This window comes from Phoca vitulina, unplaced genomic scaffold (genome assembly GCF_004348235.1).
Source record: "Phoca vitulina isolate PV1807 unplaced genomic scaffold, GSC_HSeal_1.0 scaffold5, whole genome shotgun sequence".
Classification (NCBI taxonomy): Eukaryota; Metazoa; Chordata; class Mammalia; order Carnivora; family Phocidae; genus Phoca; species Phoca vitulina.
Genome location: NW_022589708.1, coordinates 79,759,287 through 79,780,160, shown reverse-complemented (window position 1 = coordinate 79,780,160; position 20,874 = coordinate 79,759,287). Strand labels below are relative to the sequence as shown.

The 20,874-nt window shown below is 41.5% G+C and overlaps 2 protein-coding genes across 3 annotated transcripts in view; one reads left to right on the top strand and one right to left on the bottom strand.

Moving 5' to 3' along the window:
- The first annotated feature begins 9,778 nt into the window (after positions 1-9,778).
- Positions 9,779-20,874, top strand: part of PARP4 (poly(ADP-ribose) polymerase family member 4) — a 103,895-nt gene continuing 92,799 nt past the window's right edge. For both annotated transcript variants that reach the window (XM_032403408.1, XM_032403407.1), the window contains exons 1-2: positions 9,779-9,861; positions 17,030-17,162. In XM_032403408.1, the coding sequence (XP_032259299.1) occupies positions 17,031-17,162 (132 nt within the window). In that variant the 5' untranslated portion in view covers positions 9,779-9,861; position 17,030. The remainder of the gene's footprint in view (positions 9,862-17,029; positions 17,163-20,874) is intronic.
- On the bottom strand, positions 10,952-12,600 carry LOC116631802 (insulin-like growth factor-binding protein 7). Its single transcript, XM_032403409.1, has one exon. It carries the CDS (start codon positions 12,074-12,076, stop codon positions 11,219-11,221), a length of 858 nt encoding a protein of 285 aa, XP_032259300.1. The 5' UTR covers positions 12,077-12,600; the 3' UTR covers positions 10,952-11,218.

The following is a 20,874-nucleotide window of genomic DNA, read 5'->3' as shown; positions in this document are numbered from 1 at the left end:
GAGAGCGCGTTTGCTAGAAATCAACGTGTTCAGTGAAAAGTAGGGGACTCAGAGCTAACAATGTACAGATGGAAGCTTTTAGGGGTGATGGGGGCAGGGCAAGGGCTTTTTGCGTCATGTCGGTCTATTTCGTTTTCGGATTTGGCTGGGTGTGACAGTGCTCACAGGTACTCTTCAGGCAAAAGGAACCGGGTGAGAATTCACTCCCACAATAGTCATCGCTCATCATTTCTCGTATAGCCAATAAATACATGGTTTGGCTGTGCGTGTCCATTAGATGTTAAAACTCTTTAAGCACTGAAAGTGCAAAATTCAGGAAATGTTTTTCTTAATTGCCACGACAGAGGGATATGTAGCCGGCGAACACTGCGCCGCAACATACCCGGGTTTCGTGTCTGTTTAATTACCAGTAAGCCAAGTGAAATTTGTAAAATAAATAAATAAATAAATAAAAATCAGATAGTGCCATTTATAACAACCAGTGTAATCACTGAAATAAACTACCACTGGCTAAAGATAATTAAAAAACACTTTCACAGAGATTTGGCCACCCGAAATTGTTTTGCTACCTACTTCAAAAATAGACTCTCCCTAAAGCAAGGTTTTGGATTTTTTTTTTTTTTTTTAGATGAGGAAACGAAAGCCCAAGACTTTCGAGATCACACAACTACTTAAGATGCCTTATGAAGATCCAAACGCTCTTCTTCATTTCTAATGGTCCTTTGGCTTAAAAAAGCATGCCTAAAAGTTTCATCATTTCTCTTAAAATGTAGTGTTATCTTATCAGATAGTTACAATATCCTCAAATTTTGTGCCTGTTTTATTACTGTATTTTTATTCTAATGTAGTATGTAGTACCATATTGCTTGTTGGTTGAACAAATGGGTCTTTTACCACACTCAAGTCTTATCCAGTTGTTAAATTAAGGTTCTAATATATAAGTGTTCACCTGTAGCCCAGGTAATTCTCAAAACTGCCCACTAAGTTTGAAAGTTCCTCAAAATCCATCACAAGGTGGAAGGGGTAGAAGGGAGGAACTTCCAGCTTCTATTCTGCCAGACAATGAAAGATTCAACCTCATCAGCTGCTCCTATCCTGTTGCATCTTCAAGTATTACTATGGGGAAAAATTAGACTAAGAGTACCCATCCAGGGGTTTCAACCACAAATTATCCATTCTGATACAATTCTTTATGCCATCATAGGAGGCAGGAGGGCACTATAGTATAATGGTTAAGAGCCCCTGCTTTGGAGTCAGGCATTCCTGAGATCATCTCCTACCTTGATGACTTACAAAGTGCTTTGTAGTCTTTAGCACTCAACTTCTCAGAAACTCAGTCTTCTCATCTGCAAAATGGGGATGATAACAATACCTACGTCATAGAATCGTCAAGAAGATTAAAGAATATATATAAAAACTTAGCATAACACCTGCCTTGTAGTAAAAATTTAATGAACAGGAGGTGTTTTCACTTTTTAAAAAACCACTTTATTGAGATATGATTGACATGCAAAAAGCTATACATAGTTAATGTATATAACTTGATGAGTTTTGGAGGTAAGTGTAAACCCATGAAACCATCACCACAATCTATACCATAAACATATTCATCAAGGTGCTTTCATTCTTGTCATGACTTCAACTGTTGATGAACTCACTTTGTCTGCTAAAGCCCAGCTCTACAGGTCATGTCAAATGGTTTTGTAAGATACAAAATAATACCATATTATTATCAAGTTATTTGGTAATAATATTATTTTAACATAGTTGTTCTGGCTACGAAAGATGTTCAGAAAGTTGAAAACTTTTCACTATTGGGCAGGTGGTAGTCAGTGACTGCTCTGTCAAGAGAAGACAGAGTTGTAGGCCTGGTCAAGGAATGATCCCCATGCCGGTATCACCCAGGCTAGAAAGGATGACTCTAGCAGGATAAGGAGATAAGAGAGATTCAAGTACCCAGTCTCTAGGCAAAAGCAAGAAAACCCACGTCCCACTTTACCTGTAGGGAAGACAAGGGGTTCCTCACCAAGGCCCCAAACTCAGATTTCTAGAATTTTATCACAGTAAAGAAGTTTCTATCAACGATGTTGGGTGCTGAAAGACAGCTTTTTTAAAAATCTTGTTTTAATAAAGAAAAAAACTATTCCTGGTGCATTGGACTTGCAGCAAAATATCATGGAAACCTGTTAGTCTAAATAACAAAGGGGTTATCACATCCACTACATTCTAGAATGTCTGAGCGATAATGTTGAATACACAGTAAAGGAGAATTCTAGCCTGAATCATTGCTATGATCACAGCAGAGCAATACCATCATACTTGTCACACCTATACTGTTACCCTCTTCTTTGAAATAATAATTGTGATTTTTATGTAATTGCCTGATGGTTTTCAAAGCACTCTCTAGGTTTTTATTACACATTTTTTAAAAAGATTTATTTCTCAGGGTGCCTGGGTGGCTCAGTCGGTTGAGCCTCTGACTTTGGCTCAGGTATGGTCTCGGGATCCTGGGATCAAGCCCTGCATCATTGGGCTCCCTGCTCACTGGGGAGTCTGCTTCTCCCTCTCCCTCTGCCCTTCCCCCCCCCCCCGGTTCATTTTCTCTCTCAAATAAGGAAAATCTTTAATTTATTTATTTGAGAGAGAGAGCACACTCAAGCAGGGAGAGGGGCAGAGGGAAAGGAAGAATGCTCAAGCAGACTCCCCGCTGAGTGCAGAGCGCAAGGTGGGGCTTGATCCCAGTACCCAGAGATCATGACCTGAGCTGAAGTAAAGAGCTGCTTAATGGACTGAGCCACCCAGGCGCCCCTGCTTTTCTTATATATTTTTAAACCAGCCCATTTACTTTGCACAATTATGAGAATTACCAGTTTGCATATCCTAATATCCATATCCAAAATATTGAGTAGTTCTTTTGTGTCAGGCACATACTTCTTTGAATCTTTGATAGAATTCACCAGTAAAGCCAGCTGATTCTGGGCTTTTCTTCGTTGGGTGGTTTTTAATTACTAATTCAATCAATATCTTATATCTATTTATATTTTCTATTTTTTCTTAAGCAAGTGGTGGTGTTTGTGTGTTTTTAAGGAGTTTCTCCATTTCATCTATGTTACCTAATTTGTTGATGTACAATTGTTCATAGATTCTCTTATAATCCTTATTTCTATAAGGTCAGTAATAATGCCCCCATTTACATTTCTGATTTTAGTAATTTGAGCCTTCCCTCTTTTTTCTTTGTCAGTCTATCTAAAATTTTGTCAGTTTTGTTGATCTTTTCCAAAACCAATTTTTGATTTTATTCTATTTTTCTATTCACTATTTCATATACCTCTGCTCTAATCACTATTATTTCCTTCTGCTGGCTTTGGGTTTAATTTTTCTTTTTCTAGTTCTTTAGAGTGTAATTTGGGTTGTTAATTTGGGATCTTCCTTCTTTTTTAATATAGGCATTTACAGCTATATATTTCCTCTGAACACTTTCTCTGCATCCCCTAAGTTTTGGTATGATGTGTTTTTATTTTAATTCATCTCAAAGTATTTTCTAATTACCCTTGTGATTTTTTTCTTTGACCCACAGTTTAAGTGTGTTTTGTTTAATTTCCACATATTTGCTATTTTTCCAGTTTTTCTCTGCCACAGATTTCTAGCTTCATTCCACTGAGGTCAGAGAAAGTACTTTGTATAATTTCAATTATTTAAATTTACTGAAAATTTGTGACATAACATATGGTTTAAGAGATGTTTCATGTTCATTTAAAAGAATATGTATTATGTGATTATTGTATGTTCTATATTTGTCTTTTAGATCTTATTGGTTTATGGTGTCTATTTCTTTATTAATATTACTTCTAGTTCTATCAAATATTGAAATGGGGGGGGTGAACCAGGGTGGCTCAGTAGATTAAGCGTCTGCCTTCAGCTCAGGTCATGATCTCAGGGTCCTGGGATCGAGACCCCCACATCAGCTCCCTGCTCAGCGGCGAGTCTGCTTCTCCCTCTTCTTCTGTGATCTCTTTTGCTCTCACTCTCTCAAATAAATGAAGTAAAAAAAAAAAATCGAAATTGGGTATTGAAGTCTCCAGCTATTATTGTAGAACTATCTTATTTCCCCCTTCAATTCTGTCAATGTTTGCTTCAGATATTTTGGGGCTCTGTTGTTAGATGTGTATATATTTATAAATGTTCTTTTAAAAAAAAGATTTATTTATTTTAGAGGGAGCAAGGGGAGGGGTAGAGGGAGAGGGAGAGAGAGAATCTCAAGTCTATTCCCTGCTGAGTGAGGAGCCTGATGCAGGGCTTGATCTCAGGACCCTGAGATCATGACCTGAGCCAAAATCGAGAGTTGAACACTTAAACAACTGAGCCACCCAGATGCCCCTATTTTTCTATCTTCTTGATGTATTGACTCTTATTAATATATAATATCCTCCTTTGTCTCTTGTAACAATTTTTGACTTAAAATTTATTTTGTCTTAGTATAGCCTTCCCTGCTATATTTTGGTTACTTTTTGCATGGAATGTCTTTTCTCCATTCTTTCACTTTCAAGCTATTTATGTCTTTGGATCTAAAGTGAATTTCTTGTAGACAAATATGAGTGGAGGGTTTTTGCTTTTGTTTTTCTTTTAATGAGTTCATTCTGCCAATCTCTTCCTTTTATTTGAAGAGTTGAAGCAGTTACTTCTAATGATGAACTTCTGCCATTTTGCTATTATGTCTTCTTTTTTGTTCCTCAGTTTCTCCATTATTGTCTTCTTTTGTTTTTAGTTGTTTTTTTTTAAATACCATTTTGATTTCCTTTCCATTACCTTTTATGTATATTTTTTATTTATTTTCTTTGTGATTACCTTTAGGGTTACAATTAACATATTAAACTTAAAACAACCTGGTTTGAATTAAAACCAATTTAGATTCAATAGTATGAACTATGCTCCTATATATCTCCATCCCTCCCCCTTTTCTATGTATTATTGTCACAAATTACATCTTTATAAATTGTAAGTGCATTAACATAGTTTTATAATTATTGTTTTATGTGTTGTCTATTTAATTTCATATAGGAAAAAAGAGGAGTTACAAACTAAAAATATAATACTATTGGCTTCTATATTTACTTATGTAGTTACCTTTACCAGTGTTTTTTATTTCTTTATTTGGCTTCACTTTACTGTCTAGTGTTATTTCATTTCAAAATAAAAGACTCCCTTTAGCATTTCCAGTAGAACAGACCAACTAGTAATGAACTCTTTCAGCTTTCATTTATCTGGAAATATCTTTAATTCTCCTTCATTTTTTTGGATGATAGTTTTGATAGGTATAGAATTCTTGGTTGCCATTTTTTTTCCCCTTTCAGTTCTTCAAATATATTATCCTTCCGGCCTCCATGGTTTCTGCTGAGAAATTGGCTATTGATCTTAATGATAATTTCTTGAATGGGACAAATTGCTCTAGTCTTTGTCTTTTAGCAATTTGATTATAAAGTGTTTTGGTGTGGCTCTCTTTGAGTTTTCCTACTTGGAGCTTCTTTGATGTGCTGCTTCCTAATCTTTTACCAAATCTGGGGAGTTTTTGACCATTATTTCCTCAAATTTCTGCCCCTTTATTTCTCTCATCTGTTTCTGGATCTCCCACTATGCATATGTTGGTATTCTTGATGATGTCCCACAGTTCCCTGAGGCTCTCTCTGTTCATTTTTCTTCATCCTTTTCTCCTTCTGTTCCTCCAGACTTGATCATTTCAATGGCCCTATCTCTAAGTGTTCTCATTCTTTCTTCTGCTTCTTCAAATCTGTGGCTAAGCACCTCTAGTGAATTTTTCATTTCAGTTATTATACTTTTCAACTCCCAAAATTTCTATTTGGTTTCTTATCATTTTTGTTTCTTTATTAATATTCTCTGTTTGTTGAGACACTGTTATTCTGGTTTCCTTTAGTTATTTGTCCATATTTTCCTTTAGCTCTTTCAGCATATTTAAGATAGTCCATTCAATGCATTTGTGTAATAAATCCTATGTTTGTGCTTCCTCATGCACAATTTCTGTTAATTTCTTTTTTCCTTTCAATGGACCTTATTTTCATGTTCCTTGATTTGCCACATAACTTTGTTGAAACCTAAACATTTTGAGGATTGTAACGTGGCAACTCTACAGAATCACTCTCCTCTGCAGGATTTCCTGTTGTTGCTTGCTATGGGTTGTTTGCTATTGGTTAATGACTTTTAAAAACTGTTTTTTGTAAAGACTGTACTCTTTGTCATCTGTGATCTCTGAAGTGTCTATCCTTTAGCTTAATGCTCAGCTAGTGGTTTGAGATTTTCTAAATGCCTGGAGTTAAAAAAAAGAGAAAGAAAGAAAGAAAGAGAAAAAAAGAAAGAAAGAAAGAAAGAAAAAGAAAGAAAGAAAGAAAGAAAGAAAGAAAGAAAGAAAGAAAGGAAGAGAAAGAAAAAGGAAAGGAGAAAGAAAGAAAAGAAAGAGAGGAGAAAAGTTAAAAGGGGCACCTGGATGGCTCAGTGAGTTTAGCATCTGACTTTGGCTCAGGTTGTGATCTCAGTGTCCTGAAACCGAGCCCCGGGTGAAGCCCACATCTGGCTCCAAGTTCAGCAGGAAATCTGCTTCTCCCTCTCCCTCTTCTTCTGCCCCTTTCCCCCCACCCTGCTCGTGTGCACACTTTCTCTCTCTCTCACTCTCTCAAATAAATTAATAAAATCTTTTTTAAAATTTAGAAAAGTTAAAAAAAATACTCTCAGGTCTTTGCCAATTGGCTCTGTGTTGGGGCATTCTTTCTATGTTTAGGCAGGCTATTTATAACTCTGCCTCCAGGGGCACCTGTGTGGCTCAGTTGTTGTGCGTCTGCCTTCGGCTCAGGTCATGATCGCAGGATCCCCGCATCGGGCTCCCTGCTCCACGGGAAGCCTGCTTCTCCCTCTCCTGCTCCCCCTGCTTGTGTTCCTTCCCTGTCTCTCTCTCTCTCTCTCTCTCTCTCAAATAAATAAACAAAATCTTTAAAAAAAAATAACTCTGCCTCCAGTTCCTGCTCGTGCTGAGGCTTGACAAAGGAAAGTTTCAACTTTTAATGTTTGTGGGCCCTACCAGGGAAGCCACACTTTAATTTTTACCAAGATCAGAATGACTTAACCAAACTTTAAAGCAGAGGCCCTATTTCTGCCCCAGCACACATTGTACATCTGCTTTGTTAGCAAATAATCTAAAAAAAAATTTCAGCTAAAAAAGTAAAAATCTCCCTAAATTCTATTCCCATACCTCCAAAGCCTACAAGATTGCACTTACCAAAGGCATAAGATAAAGTTTGTAATTTTCTGGAATGTCCTTCCTCATGATGATTTATAATCTTGGTGTAACAACAACAACAACAACAAAAACCATATATAACCCTGTATTAAACATTCTTTCTCCAGAGCACTCTCTTCTTTGTGAAGATTGTGTATCTGGGGCAGCTGTCCTCACTTGGGCTCAAATAAAACTCTCTCTTTTTTTAAGAAATTCTAAAAGGTTTGTTTATTTTGCATTTGATGCGGGATTGTCAAGTGCAACAGTGAAGAAAGAATTCTTGAGGCATTTTATGGTGCAAAAAGGTGTTTTTATTAGAGCATAGGGACAGACCCATGGGCAGAAAGAGCTGTATTGTGATTGTAAGGAGTGACTGATTATATAGGGTTTTCTATCCTAAGGAGGTGAAGGTGTCATTAGGGCTCCAGGAAATTGAGTCTATAGGTTCCTGGAGGTCTAATTATTAAGACTGTGTTTTTCTTGTAAATCATTAAGACAGTTAAAAATTATAGTGGAGTTTCATGTCCTGCATGACTATGATATTTATCAGTTGACCATTTGTTTCTCTCCTGCCTTTTTTCTTAGGCAGTCACCAGTGCCTGAGGAATGTTAAACGTGGGGTATCAGCTCCTGTTTTGCCCTCAGCTTGCCTTTTGCTCTCTCATCAGCTTCAACAGCCTAAAGATCAGCCAGAATTATAATCTTATGTGTTCTCAAGTCTTTTCTGAGCATGAGTCCTGGGCACGTGTGATGCTTTCTAGATGCCCCCGTATACACAGGAGTTTTCCAAAGCCCTTATTCCTCCAAAAAATCTCACTCCTGGCTTTTCTTCTCATGCTTTTCCTCCTAGTCCTTCAGCCTGTCCTTTGCCCCAACTGTTTTTTGGGTTTTGTTGCCCCAAACAGGAGTTGGTTCATTTGCGTTTCACTGTTTTGAACATTACATTCCCTAAGTAGCTGTTTTTGTGCCCTGAGAAAATTTGAGTTAAGGAAAACAAAGGTAAGCCCATAGTATCAGTCCCTCACAGAACCCCCACACAGGTCAAAACAAACATAATTCCTTAAGACAAAGTCTCTGTTCCCTCCAGAGCCAGATTATCCAAGCTGGGAATGAAGGCTGGCAAAGGTAATGAAGCTAGAATAAGTGAAAACATGTAAACATCTCCTGCCTGGTTTCAGTGGCCTTTTTCCTGGTTGCACATTTGCTTGTTTGCTGTAAACCTTTGACTATCTTCTGCGGTCTGATAAGGTGGTTTCTGACAGTTTATGCCGGGTTTTAAAAATGTTTTTGGGAAAGGATGGACCCTGGGGCTCCCTACTATACCATTTTTGCTGAAGTCACCTAAGTTGATTCTTACACCATCCAAAAGGTAACGATGAAAGTACCTTGTCTACAATCCCTGAGTAATGAATAGAAGAGTCAGAATTCAAATCCATACCCTCTCTACATCTCTTCTATTCTCATTTAATTCAGTATCTGGGGCATTTTATTGTTTCCTATTATTCTCCCCCCCCACTCAATGAATCTCAGCCCCCACCTCTCTGGAATGGCAGATCTACATTTATAACTACTTGAGAACACTACCTAACAAGCTTCAAATTCAGGAAGTCCTAAACTAAATTCATTATCTTAACCTCCCGCTTCTCCATTCTCAAACCTTCCCGAAATTTGCTTCTTACTTGCTTCCGGGAATTAGTCTTACTTCTCAGTTAAATGGCAGCACCATCCACCCACTTTTACCAAACTCCCAACTTTGGAGTTAACCTCATTGGCCAAATCCTGCCTGAAAGATGGAACTGAAAAAATCCCGAACCCTTGGGGCGCCTGGGTGGCTCGGTAGGTTAAGCCTCCGACTTTGACTCAGGTCATGATCTCAGGGTCCTGGGACTGAGCCCCCTTCAAGCCCCCGTAGGCTCCACGCTCAGGAGGGAGTCGGCTTGAGGATTCTCTCCCTCTGCCCCTCTCCCTGCTTGTGATCTCTCTCTCTCTCAAATAAAATCTTTTTTTTTTTTTTTTTTTTAGATTTTATTTATTTATTTGACAGAGAGAGAGAGAGCACAAGCGGGGGGAGCACCAGGCAGTGGGAGAGGGAGAAGCAGGCTTCCCGCCGAGCAGGGAGCCTGATGCCGGGCTCGATCCCAGGACTCTGGGATCATGACCTGAGCCGAAGGCAGCCGCTTAACGACTGAGCCACCCAGGCGCCCCTCAAATAAATAAAATCTTTTAAAAAAAAAATCCTGAATCCTCAGTCTGATTCAGGAAGAGAAACCCTACCCGAGCCCAAAGCCTAATCCCGGAGCAGCCCCTCAATCCTCCGCCACGCAGCGCTTGGCCTCTGGAGGCAGCCTTGGGCGGGCTTCCGGCAGCGCTCTTACAGACACTGCCTGCCAGGCCGCGCCTCGGGTCCGCGCCGGGAGCCTGGAGCCCGGAATCCGGAAGCAGTCCGTGCGGGAGCTCTGGTAGCGGGGAGTGCCGGCAGCGGGGAGCGCCGGGAGCCGGGAGCGTCAGACGCGAGGAGAGTCCCGAGCCTGGAGCGCCAGGAGCAGCGAGCGTCGGGAGTGGGCCGAATCCCCTGGCAGGTGCGTGGGCCGGATCCCCTGGCAGGTGCGTGGGCGCCGCTGGCTGGACCACCAGGCCCGGCCCAGGCCGGGCCCCATCGGCGGTCCGGGTAGTCCTGGCCAGGAGGTGGCCGCGTCGACTCCCTTCCGGAGCGGGGGACTCAGCTCTGTGCCGCCGCTGTCCGTGGTTGCGTAGTTGTCTTGACCGCGCTGGTTGCTGTGGGACTGGAGGCGCGCTCCTGCAGCCCGCGCCGTCGGGGGAGTTGGCGTGTTCTCGTGCGGGTCGCCGGCCCAGGTGACAGGACACAGGTGGGGCCGCCAAGGAGAGCGGGTGCTCAGAGCGGGTCTCTGGGCACGCCCGGGGCTCAGGGAAAGTGAGCAGATCGCTTACCTTCGTTTTCCCTAACTTCCAGTAGGCAGACACCCTGTCTTCTTCAAATGAGGTATTCTTAAAGTTAGGTTTGGGAAAAGGAAACTTTTTCCAAAAAATGCAGTATTTTGGTGAATAACCAGGGAATGTAATTTGACCTCAAAATTAGAAACACCATGACACATTTAATGTGCATGTTGAAGATCAAAGTTGAAAACTTGGAAATCCGTTAAATACTTCCTGCGGGGAATGCCCAGTGACTCAGCTGGAGGACTGAGTTGGTCCAGAGTAACACGGCGCTGCTGAATGTTCAAACTTTTGATTCTGGATTGCAAAATAACAGTAAACATATAAAAATATATAAAGTGAAGTGTTATGATAAAGGAGAAATTCACTCTCCATATGTGCATGTTGCGGATAGAGTAGCTGGAATTTGTGAGGAGGAGCTCAGGGAGTTTCTCAGGAGCTGGGGAGGTGTGCTCTTGTCCTGTGCGCGTAACACAGGGCCTGATGGATGGAAGACACTCCGAAATCTCATATGTACACAATAAGGTATGATGACCACATGAATGAACGCTGACTGTTTAGGAGAAGTTTGGAAATGAGGGAGAGACTGGTGGCACATGTTAAGAAAGCTGCCAGCCAGGAGAGGCCACACATTTAAGAGAGAATCCATATACAGTCTGGAAGAAGACAGAAGTCAAGGCCTGACTTGAGATTTCATAGAATTTTTTTTTTTTTGAAAGCATTTTATTGATTTTAATTACATGCATGCTTTTCTTTTGTAAATAGACAATAAATTTTTGTAGATAGTCTTGATGTGTTATCTTTATTTTGGATTTCCTCTATGTGAAACCAGTGAATATAACTAAGCGTTAGTGGGTTGGAGGAAAAGAAACTGGTTATTAGGCAAGAACAGGGCTGTAGTTATCCAGGACTTTCAGTGATGCAGACGGGTATATTTTGCAGGTTTATAGGTCAGCACCTTCACTTTTTTCCACTGGTATTTCATTGTGAGGGATCAAACACTGTAATTTTTGCCGATGCTGAAGCCTGTCCTTGAGAATTGGATGCATGGCACTCATATTCTCCAGCATCTTCCTTACTGAGAGGAGATACCAGCACCCAGCCAGTGACTTCATGCTTTTCTGGGCCACCCCAGGTCTGAATAGCCAGGTTGTCCCGGTCACCAGGCAAGAGTTCTGTCCTTTGAACTCCATAGTTACCCCTTTTTACCTTGTTCCAGATGAGGACAGGGGTTGGGACTCCGATGACCTCACAGCTCAAGTACACCTGGGCGCCAGTGACATTCCGGATGTCCTTGGGGGGTGTCACAATGGAAGGACCTTGCTTGCAGGTGCCCTTGCTTACCTGGGTGATGGCCTTCTCCCCGCGGCTCTCGGCCCTCAGGCTGGCGGCGCGCAGCTGGCACCCGCTGGGGTAGGTGACGTCGCTGCCGCACACCGGGTAGCGGCTCTTGCACACGCACACGCCGCTCACCCCTGGGCCGCCGGCTGCTGCCCCGGCTTTACCCTTCTGCCTCTTGCGGCTCTTCACGCACTCCATGCCCGGCGCGCAGTGCCCCCTGCCGGCGCCGGCGCCCCCGCCCCCGCACGGTTTGCCCTCGCCGCGGGCGCACACCGGGCAGCAGCCGCAAGCGTCGCGGGTCTCGCCCAGCTGGCAGCCCCGCGGGGGCAGGGGCGGGCAGGCGGCCGGCTCGCAGGGGCCGCAGGCGTCCGAAGAGGAGGAAGAGGAGAGGGGCAGGAGCAGGAGCAGCAACCCGGCGGCGCCGAGGATCAGGACGCTCAGCGGCGGCCGCTCCATGGCTGGGTGCGGAGGCGGCGGGAGAGCGAGTCGAGATTTCATAGAATTTAATAGTGTTAGTTTCACTTCCTACAATCAGTAGGAAGACGGAAGTCAAGGCCTGACTTGAGATTTCACAGTATTTGAGTGTTAGTTTCACTACCTCCTACAGGGCCTCAGCTTTTAAGAATGGGCCAGGGAGTTGTTTAAAATGTTCGTTTATACTTTGGCTTCACAACAATGCCACTGAACTGTAGACTTAAAAATGGTTAAAATGGTAAATTTTATGTGAGGTACACTTTACCACCAAAATAAAGGCTAAAAATTATCTATACTGTTTGACTCAGTAATTCCACTTCTGGCCATCTATTCTAAGGAAACAGTGACAGAGATTTGGCCAAAAATATATGAAGAAAACATTTTCCTCAAAGTGTATTTAGAATAATGAACGATTTTCAGTAACCAAATATCTGATGACTTGGGGAAGAGTTAAATTACACATAGCCTCTATGAATATTTTCAAAGACTATTTAGTGATATTGGGCAAATTCTCATTAAAAGTTAGATAAAAGAAACTGGCTATAAAATTCAATAAATAATATCCACAAATAACTTATATTTTTATTAAAATAATTTATAAAATATATTGATAGAGGAAAGAATAATATCAAAGATATTAAAAGAAATCTCAAAATTTCTCACTGGAGGGATCATGCTTTTTTTTTTTTTTTAAAGATTTTATTTATTTATTTGACAGAGAGAGACATAGCAAGAGAGGGAACACAAGCAGGGGGAGTGGAAGAGGGAGAGGCAGGCTTCCCGCTGAGCAGGGAGCCCGATGCGGGGCTCGATCCCAGGACCCTGGGATCATGACCTGAGCCAAAGGCAGACGCTTAACGACTGAGCCACCCAGGCGCCCCTGGAGGGATCGTGCTTTTTTAAAACAACTTTACTGAGATATAATTTACATACCATTAAATTCACCCATTTTAATTGTATGATTCAAAGATTTTTAATAAGTTGTGCATCATCACCATAATCTAGAACATTTCCAGCACTGTAGGTGCTCTTTACTTTTCTTCATACTGGTTAATCTACTTTGGGAGAGACGTTATTTTTTAGAAAGACAAATTCATATTACTTTCCTAGGAAATTTAAGCAAAACTGAAAAGTAGTACAATTTAAGGTAAAACTGAAAAGTAACATAATTTAACAAGAATAAAAATTATTTAAGCTCTTTGACTCAGTATTGTTTAGGATTTCAGGACTGTTTTCTAAGACAATCATTGGAATTGCAAACAAAGATTTATATGTAAGGGTGTACATCATAGCTTTTTTTTTCTTAAAGATTTATTTATTTGAGAGAAGAGGGGGAGCGCAAAGGGAGAGGTAGAGACAGTCTTCAGCAGACTCCCCACTGAGCTGATCCTGGAGCCCAGGAGTCAGACACATAACCAATTGAGCTACCCAGATACCCCCACAGCTTTGTGAGGTTTTTTTTTTTTAAGATTTTATTTATTTATTTGTCAGACAGAGAGCATGCAAGCGAGCACAAGCAGGGAGAGCAGCAGGTAGAGGGAGAAGCAGTCTCCCCAGTAAGCAAGGAGCCTGATGTGGGACTCGATCCCAGGACCCTGGGATCACAACCTGAGCCGGAGGCAGATGCTTAACCAACTGAGCCACACAGGCATACCTATAGCTTTGTTACTGATACCAAAACTTAGAAGTAATTTGATTACCCAACAATAGAAATAGTTCATTTATGATACATATCTAAGATAGCCTCTATTAAAAATGTTTTCCAAGAATAATTAATGATTTAATGCTAAAGACAAAATGCTGACATAAAATGCAAGATAGGTATTGTGAATATGGTATAATTTCAATTTTGATAATAACATAGTCCATTACAGTACATACACACAGAAAAAAAGCCTGGAAGAAAAGGCAAAAGAAGTTGTTAACATGGCCTCTAGGTTTTGAGATTATTTTGCTGCTATTATGCAGTTCTGAATTTTCCAAATTTTCTAAGATGAGCATGAATGACTTTTCTATTAGAAAACATTTTTTAAAAAATTTTATTTATTTGAGAGAGAGAGAATGGGAGACAGAGCATGAGAGGAGGGAGAGTCAGAGGGAGAAGCAGACTCCGCGCTGAGCAGGGAGCCCGATGCTGGGCTCGATCCCAGGACTCCAGGATCATGACCTGAGCCAAAGGCAGACGCTTAACCAACTGAGCCACCAACTGGGTGGCTCAGGTCATGATCCCAATGTCCTGGGATCAAGCCCTGCATCAGGCTCCCTGCTCAGCGGAGAGCCTGCTTCTCCCTCTCCCTCTGCCTGCCGCTCTGCCTACTTGTGCTCTCTCTGTCAAATAAATAAATAAAATCTTAAAAACAAAAAAAATTTTTTTAAAAACCAGGTCAGAGGACTTAAGAACACACCCAGGACAGATCTAGAGAGGTGGATCTGAGTATCCATTCCCACTTCAGCCTTCCTTGCCCAACATAGGCAGGGTACATTACATAGAGACTGTCCTGAATGTTGTTAAAGATTCATTAGAGTTTTAGTGTTTTGTTTGTTTGTTTTTTTACTGTCAGAAATTAAAAACAAGATAGATCAATTAATCTAAATAATAGTGTGATACCTTTCATGGTATCCATCAGCATCTCTCTCATCTATAAACCCTGGTAAGTATGAATCAATTCAAATGTAAAGGACAATCAATACATAGGAAATTAGAAGTATTGATGCTATGGAAAGGCAGAGTTAGATCAAGAGACTTCAGTTTAACCAGACATCATAAGAAAAAAAAAATGTGAACCCCTAATTTGTTCATTTACTGAACAGATAATTTAGGTCCTAAGTGTGGGGTGGGGATAGGGAGACGTGTCCCAGGGGAAGGCACAGCACGTGTGAAGGCCCTAAGGACCCAACTTGGAGTTTTGCCAACCTGGAGAAAAAGCCAGTGTGACAAGGGCAGAGTGAGAGAGAGGTGCAGGAGGAGGCTGTGGAGAGAGGCCAGGCCTTGAACCATGGTAAGAAATTTGAATTTCACTTGAAACATTAAAAAAAAAAGTTTACCCAAGCTACAGTGTAGAGGAACTTAGAGGCAGAGAGGAGCAGAAGTGGGAGAGGAAGTTAGGTCTCCACTGATGGGGGCCAGGGTGACATAGGAGATGGGGAAAGTGGGTCGATTGCACCTGCTGTGAGAAGGAAATGCTGATGGCCAAAGGGGGTAAGATGGGGAGAAATCACAGGTAGCACCCAGTGGCTTGAGCAGCCAGCAATAGCCATCAGCCACTTCCCAAGAGGAGAACAGGGGTAGGCCTATGTTGTGGATTTGGCAAATCTGGGGTGCCTGAGGTACACACATGGGGAAGGCAGTGGTCATTTTGTCCTAAATTAGGGGTGGTCCTCATATAGACTTCCTTCAGGGCCTTGAAGAATGGGCACCATTGCTCAGGCAAGGAGACTAGAACGGGGACTCCAGCCTGGGAGAACTGGGCATTCCAGGGGCAGGTGGAGCTGAAGGAGGAACATGAACCCTGGACATGTGGTTGGGAGGCTGGGCCCTGTAGGTTCCTGACAACTACCTGCCTCACTCAGTCAGACCTGGGAGCCGCTTTCCATGAAACACCACCTTATTTGGGGGAACCTGTTAGAGGTGACTCCAGTTTTTAAAAATTGACAAATAGCTACTGTGAATTAAATCCAGTATCTCACCATTTATTAGTTTATTGTTAAATACCTATAAATGTCTTTCCATTCAAAATATGCCTATTTTTCTTAGAAGTAATTCTTTTCTATATGTGGGAAAGTATGATAATAAAAGAAATTAAATTAAAATACAAATATGTTTCCACTTAAATATAAGTTGTATATTTTTATTACTAATTGATCAATTTTTTCTCTAGACTGGCTTAACAGAAACCCACATAACTAATGGGACTAATGGGTCTTTTTGATTTTATAGAATTATATATAAAAATCTGTGGTTTCACTATCATATATTTATTTTTAATTTAGAAATAAATGCTTCTATGTTCTTAAACCACACACTTGATCTGTAACTGAAATCTATACATTTCCATTAAGATGTATAGTATGAGCCTATACCAAAGTATTTTGGAGTGCCATAGTATCAGCCATAAAGCTAAAAATGATTCTAAAACCAACATACTTATTGCAAGTTTGATCACTCTTCAGTTTTTGTTTAAAATGATTGCAATATATCTTTTTAAAATAATGCCCAGCTTCCCACAGTTTTCATGTAGAACAATTTTGAATTCACTGTCATTTATATTCACTGAAAAGAGAATCCTTTTATTTTTTTTCACAGACTCACCAGAATTTTATTATAATGTGGTTTGTTTATTTATTTATTGTTTAAATTCAGTTTCATTAACATATACTGTATTACTACTTTCAGGGGTACAATTTAGTGATTCATCAGTTGCATCTAACACCCAGTGCTCCTTACATCAAGTGCCCTCCTTAATGCCCATGACCCAGTCACCCCATCTCCTCACCCACCTCCCCTCCAGCAACTGTCAGTTTGTTCCCTATAGTTAAGACTCTCTTATGGCTGGGGTGCCTGGGTGGCTCAGTCAGTTAAGCATCTGATTCTTGGTTTTGGTTCAGGTCATGATCTTGGGGTCTTGGGATCGAGCCCTGCACCAGGCTCTGTGCTCCATGTGGAGTCTGCTGGAGATCCTCTCTCTCAAATAAATAAATAAAATCTTTTTTTTAAAAGTCTCTTATGGTTTGCCGCCCCCCCCCTTTTTTTATCTTATTTTTCCTTCCCTTCCCCAATGTTCTTCTGTTTTGTTTCTTAAATTCCACATATGAGTGAAATCATATGGTATTTGTCTTTCTCTGACTGATTTCACTTAGCATAATACCCTCTAGTTCCATCCATGTCGTTGCAAATGGCAAAATTTTATTCTTTTTGATGGCTGAGTGATATTCCATTGAGAATCCTTTAAAACTATGACTTGACTTTTTTTCCTACAGGATGACTATAAGGATCTTTGCAAATTGTACCTTCTGTTTGAAAGTCAAGCACTTACCTCGTCAACAGAAGAAAAAGCTACAAAATGACATTAAGGAGAATGGTGGAAATTTTTCCTTTTTATTAAATCCTCAGGTATTTGCAAATACTGCAAATATTTGTAAATATTCTAAGAACTGTGTGATAAATACTGTGCAAATTTGAAAATTTGCAAATATTCTAAGAACTGTGTGATAAATACTGTGCATTAAGGGAGGGTAGGTCAGGGCACTTGGCTGACTCAGTGGGAAGAGCATGCGACTCTTGATCTCGGGGTCTTGAGTTCAGGCCCCATGCTGGGCATAGAGCTTACTTAAAATAATAAATTAATAATTTTTTTTAAAAGGGAGAACGGGTCATGGTTAGAAGGGTAAGCAGAGAAAATTAGCCACAGGAGAAAGTCACTGAAGGCAGGTGAAATTGTGACATCGTCAGCAGGGAAGCTGAGCTGGAGAAAGGCAGAGGAGGGAAAACCACACGTCCCACCTTCTGTCCATTACACCTTGTGAATCTGAGGTTATTAGAGTACAGCTGAAGACCTAAACAGAAATAATTTCAGACCAGCCAAATCTATTCTCGAAGGAGAAAAGTAATGGTGTACAGCATTTGCAAAAAGCAGTCTATCTAATCACTCACCAGTATGTCAACCCTGAGCGTCACCTGTACAGTGTGACTCAGGGGACAAAGAAAAACGTGTATCGTAAACTCATCTTGTACTGCTTGTACAGCTTGTACTGCTTGTTTTGTTTATTTAAAGGCTGAAGGAAGCTACTTTCCCTCTCTTGAAATGAACTGTAAGCCTGACAGGTTAAGATTGGTGGCTTAGCCTGCCCCTTCCTGGACCACAGCCCTGGGGCTTGCTGACCATGAGTCTGGTTTGTTCTGTGAAGTATGTTCAACTCCAGCTAGATCCTGGGTGCTCTCTGGCATTTAGTAGTTTGCCTGTGATTATCAGAGATGGAATGTCCCTGTTCACCTCCAGTTTAGGCAGAACTGTATATACATCCCTTATTATACGGCTTTCCTCACTTGCCTGTTTCACCATTTCTATGGATGGATGAATAATTCAGGCCAGTTATGCCTTCTCAGTTTATCTTCTGGGTAAAGAATGCCAACATTGTCTCTCATTTTCAGAAATTCCCCCATACTGTGAGTGTATACTTTTTGGAAGTTATGTTGCCAATGTATATAAACTTTTGAAATGTGCATACCAGGTATTATAATGAAGGAGACAGCTATGTATATATTGTTGAGGAATGAGCTCCAAGATGAATTGTTAAGTGGAAAAGCAGGTTCAGAACAGCATGTTTAGTATGCTGCCATTTGTGACTAAAAATAGGGCTGTGTACTTGTATGTGTGTTGCCTATGCATAGAATAGCTCTAGAAGGATATTCCAGAAACAAGTTACAACAGATGCCTCTGGGGAGACGAACTGGGAACAATGGTACGAAATATGTTAATTTATTATGATTATTTTACTTTGTAGATATTTTACAATGCCATATACTATTTATTCCAAAATAGATTAATAAAATTACAACTTAACAAATTTAGTAAATAATGAATACCTTTTGAATCTCTTGTTCCACTCCTAAGAAAACAATTAAACAAGCGTACAAATATGTGTACATGAAGATGTTCAGCACAGCATTGTTTAAAGGAGTGAAAATTTAGAAATAACCTCTAGGGTTCGTTAATCAATTATGGTATATCCCTATCCATATTCTTTAAAAACTGTTGATTTTTTAAACTTTTATTTAACTAAAATTATATTATTTTTAAGAGTTTTAGAAATCTGAGAAAGATTACTATCAAGACTTTTAAGGGTGGGCATTCTAGGGGAAGGAGGCAAGATGGCAACAGAATAGGGACCTCGTTTTATCTGGTCCCTCGAATTTAGCTGGATATCTATGAAACCATTCTGAACACACACGGATTCAGCCTGAGATGTAAGAAAATATATCTGGAACTCTACAAGCATAAAAACGATTGCTTTTCGCAAGGTAGGAGGTGTGGAATCGTGAATCTGTGGGGAAATATCTGAAGATAAACAGAGTGGGGAGGGACCCTCCATAAGCCAGCGGCCAGAAAGTGACATAACACTGGAGTGCAAAATCAGAACCCTTAGAAATCTGTTCCAGTGAGAGACATCCCTTTCTTAAAGGGGCGCAGGGGATGAAAAGAGCAGAATTCTAGGTGGGTCATTGTGGTCTCAGGATCCCAGGAAACACAGAAAGAATGGGGGTGCCTGATCCGATAGAGTGCCCAAGCAGTGGAGCGGGGAAACCGGTTATGGTCAGCGAGCCCAGAAGGGACTCTCAGCTCCGGTCACCATAAACCATGAGCCGGGCCGGTAGGGAGACTGCTCTTTTCCTGAGCACCCTGAAAAGGATTGGAACATGCGGGCTGTTTAACATCCCCTGGGAGAGACAAAATGGCTGTGCCCACGACTGGGCAACAGCTCTCAGGATGGCGGTGGCCCCAGAAAGGAGAGTAGGATGGCATCCAGCTATTACCTGGGAGCAATGGAGCAGGGTCCATGCGTGAGCCCACAACTGCTCACAGTCGCAAAGACACAAAGTGCAGTGAGGCTCTCAGGCCCCTGGGACACCCCCTGGGAGAATTGAAGTGGGCACGAATCGCCAGATTGTGTGGGGTGTGGCACACAGAGAGGCTGTGCCCACGACTGGGCAACAGCTCTCAGGGCAGCGATGGCCCCAGAAAGGACAGTAGGACAGCACTCAGCTGTGACCTGGGAGCAGCGGAGCAGGGTGTGCGTGAGCCCACAACCGCTTGCAGTCGCAAAGACACAAAGCGAAGTGTCACTCTCAGGCACCGGGGATGCCCCCCGGGAGAATTGCGGTGGGGGTGAACTGCGGAGTCTGTAGGTTTGGTGCACACAGAAGTGGAGATGGTTTGACCTGGAGGGTTTATTGAAGAAGGGGGACCATGATCTTGTGGTTCTGGGCCAGAGATCCCGGCATGGCCATTTTTGCTCTGACCCTCTGAAGAAGTGCGGAAAGCCACCAGGGAACAAAAGCCACATGGACGACCAGCTCACCTTGAGCCCATCCCCCTGACAAGGGGTGGGGCAACTCTGCCCAGACAAAGACACCTGAGAAGCAGAACAACAGGCCCCTCCCCCAGAAGACAGACCTAAGAACAGGTGGATAACAAGCTTATAGATCCCACAGGACTTTAAAACCCCAGAGCCAGAGGAAAATAATATATTGAGCTCCAGGTGTTTCCCCATGACTCGTTTATCCTTCAGTCTAAAATTTTACATTTCTTTCTTTTTTTTAATCTTTTCCCCATTTCAACTAGATTCCCATTTTACCAGCTTATGTTTTTAAGTTGCTTTTTAACTTTTTTTCTCACATCTACATTTTATAGATTTATGCCTCATTCTAGTCCTTTTTTCACTCTATCCAATTTTATATATGTATATAAACTTTGCTTTCCTTGCAATTTTGGGATGTAGTGTCTTCTAACACAGAGACCAAAATTCAATCAGGAACAAGAAGATCACCTGCTTTGTCCACCCTGTGGGATTATAGTCTCTCTCCACCACCCCTTTTTTTTATTGTTTTGGTTCATCTTGCTTTGTTTGCTTTTCTATGGTGGTGTCTGACCTCTTCGGATTTTTTCTAGGGTGCATTTTGCTTGGGTCGTGGTTGCTATTTTGGACCCTGTTCATTCACTCACCCATCCTTCCTTGGGCAGAATGACTAGAAGGAAGAACTCACAACAAAGGAAAGAACCAGAGACAATGTTCTGTGCCACAAAGCTAATTAATATGGATATAAG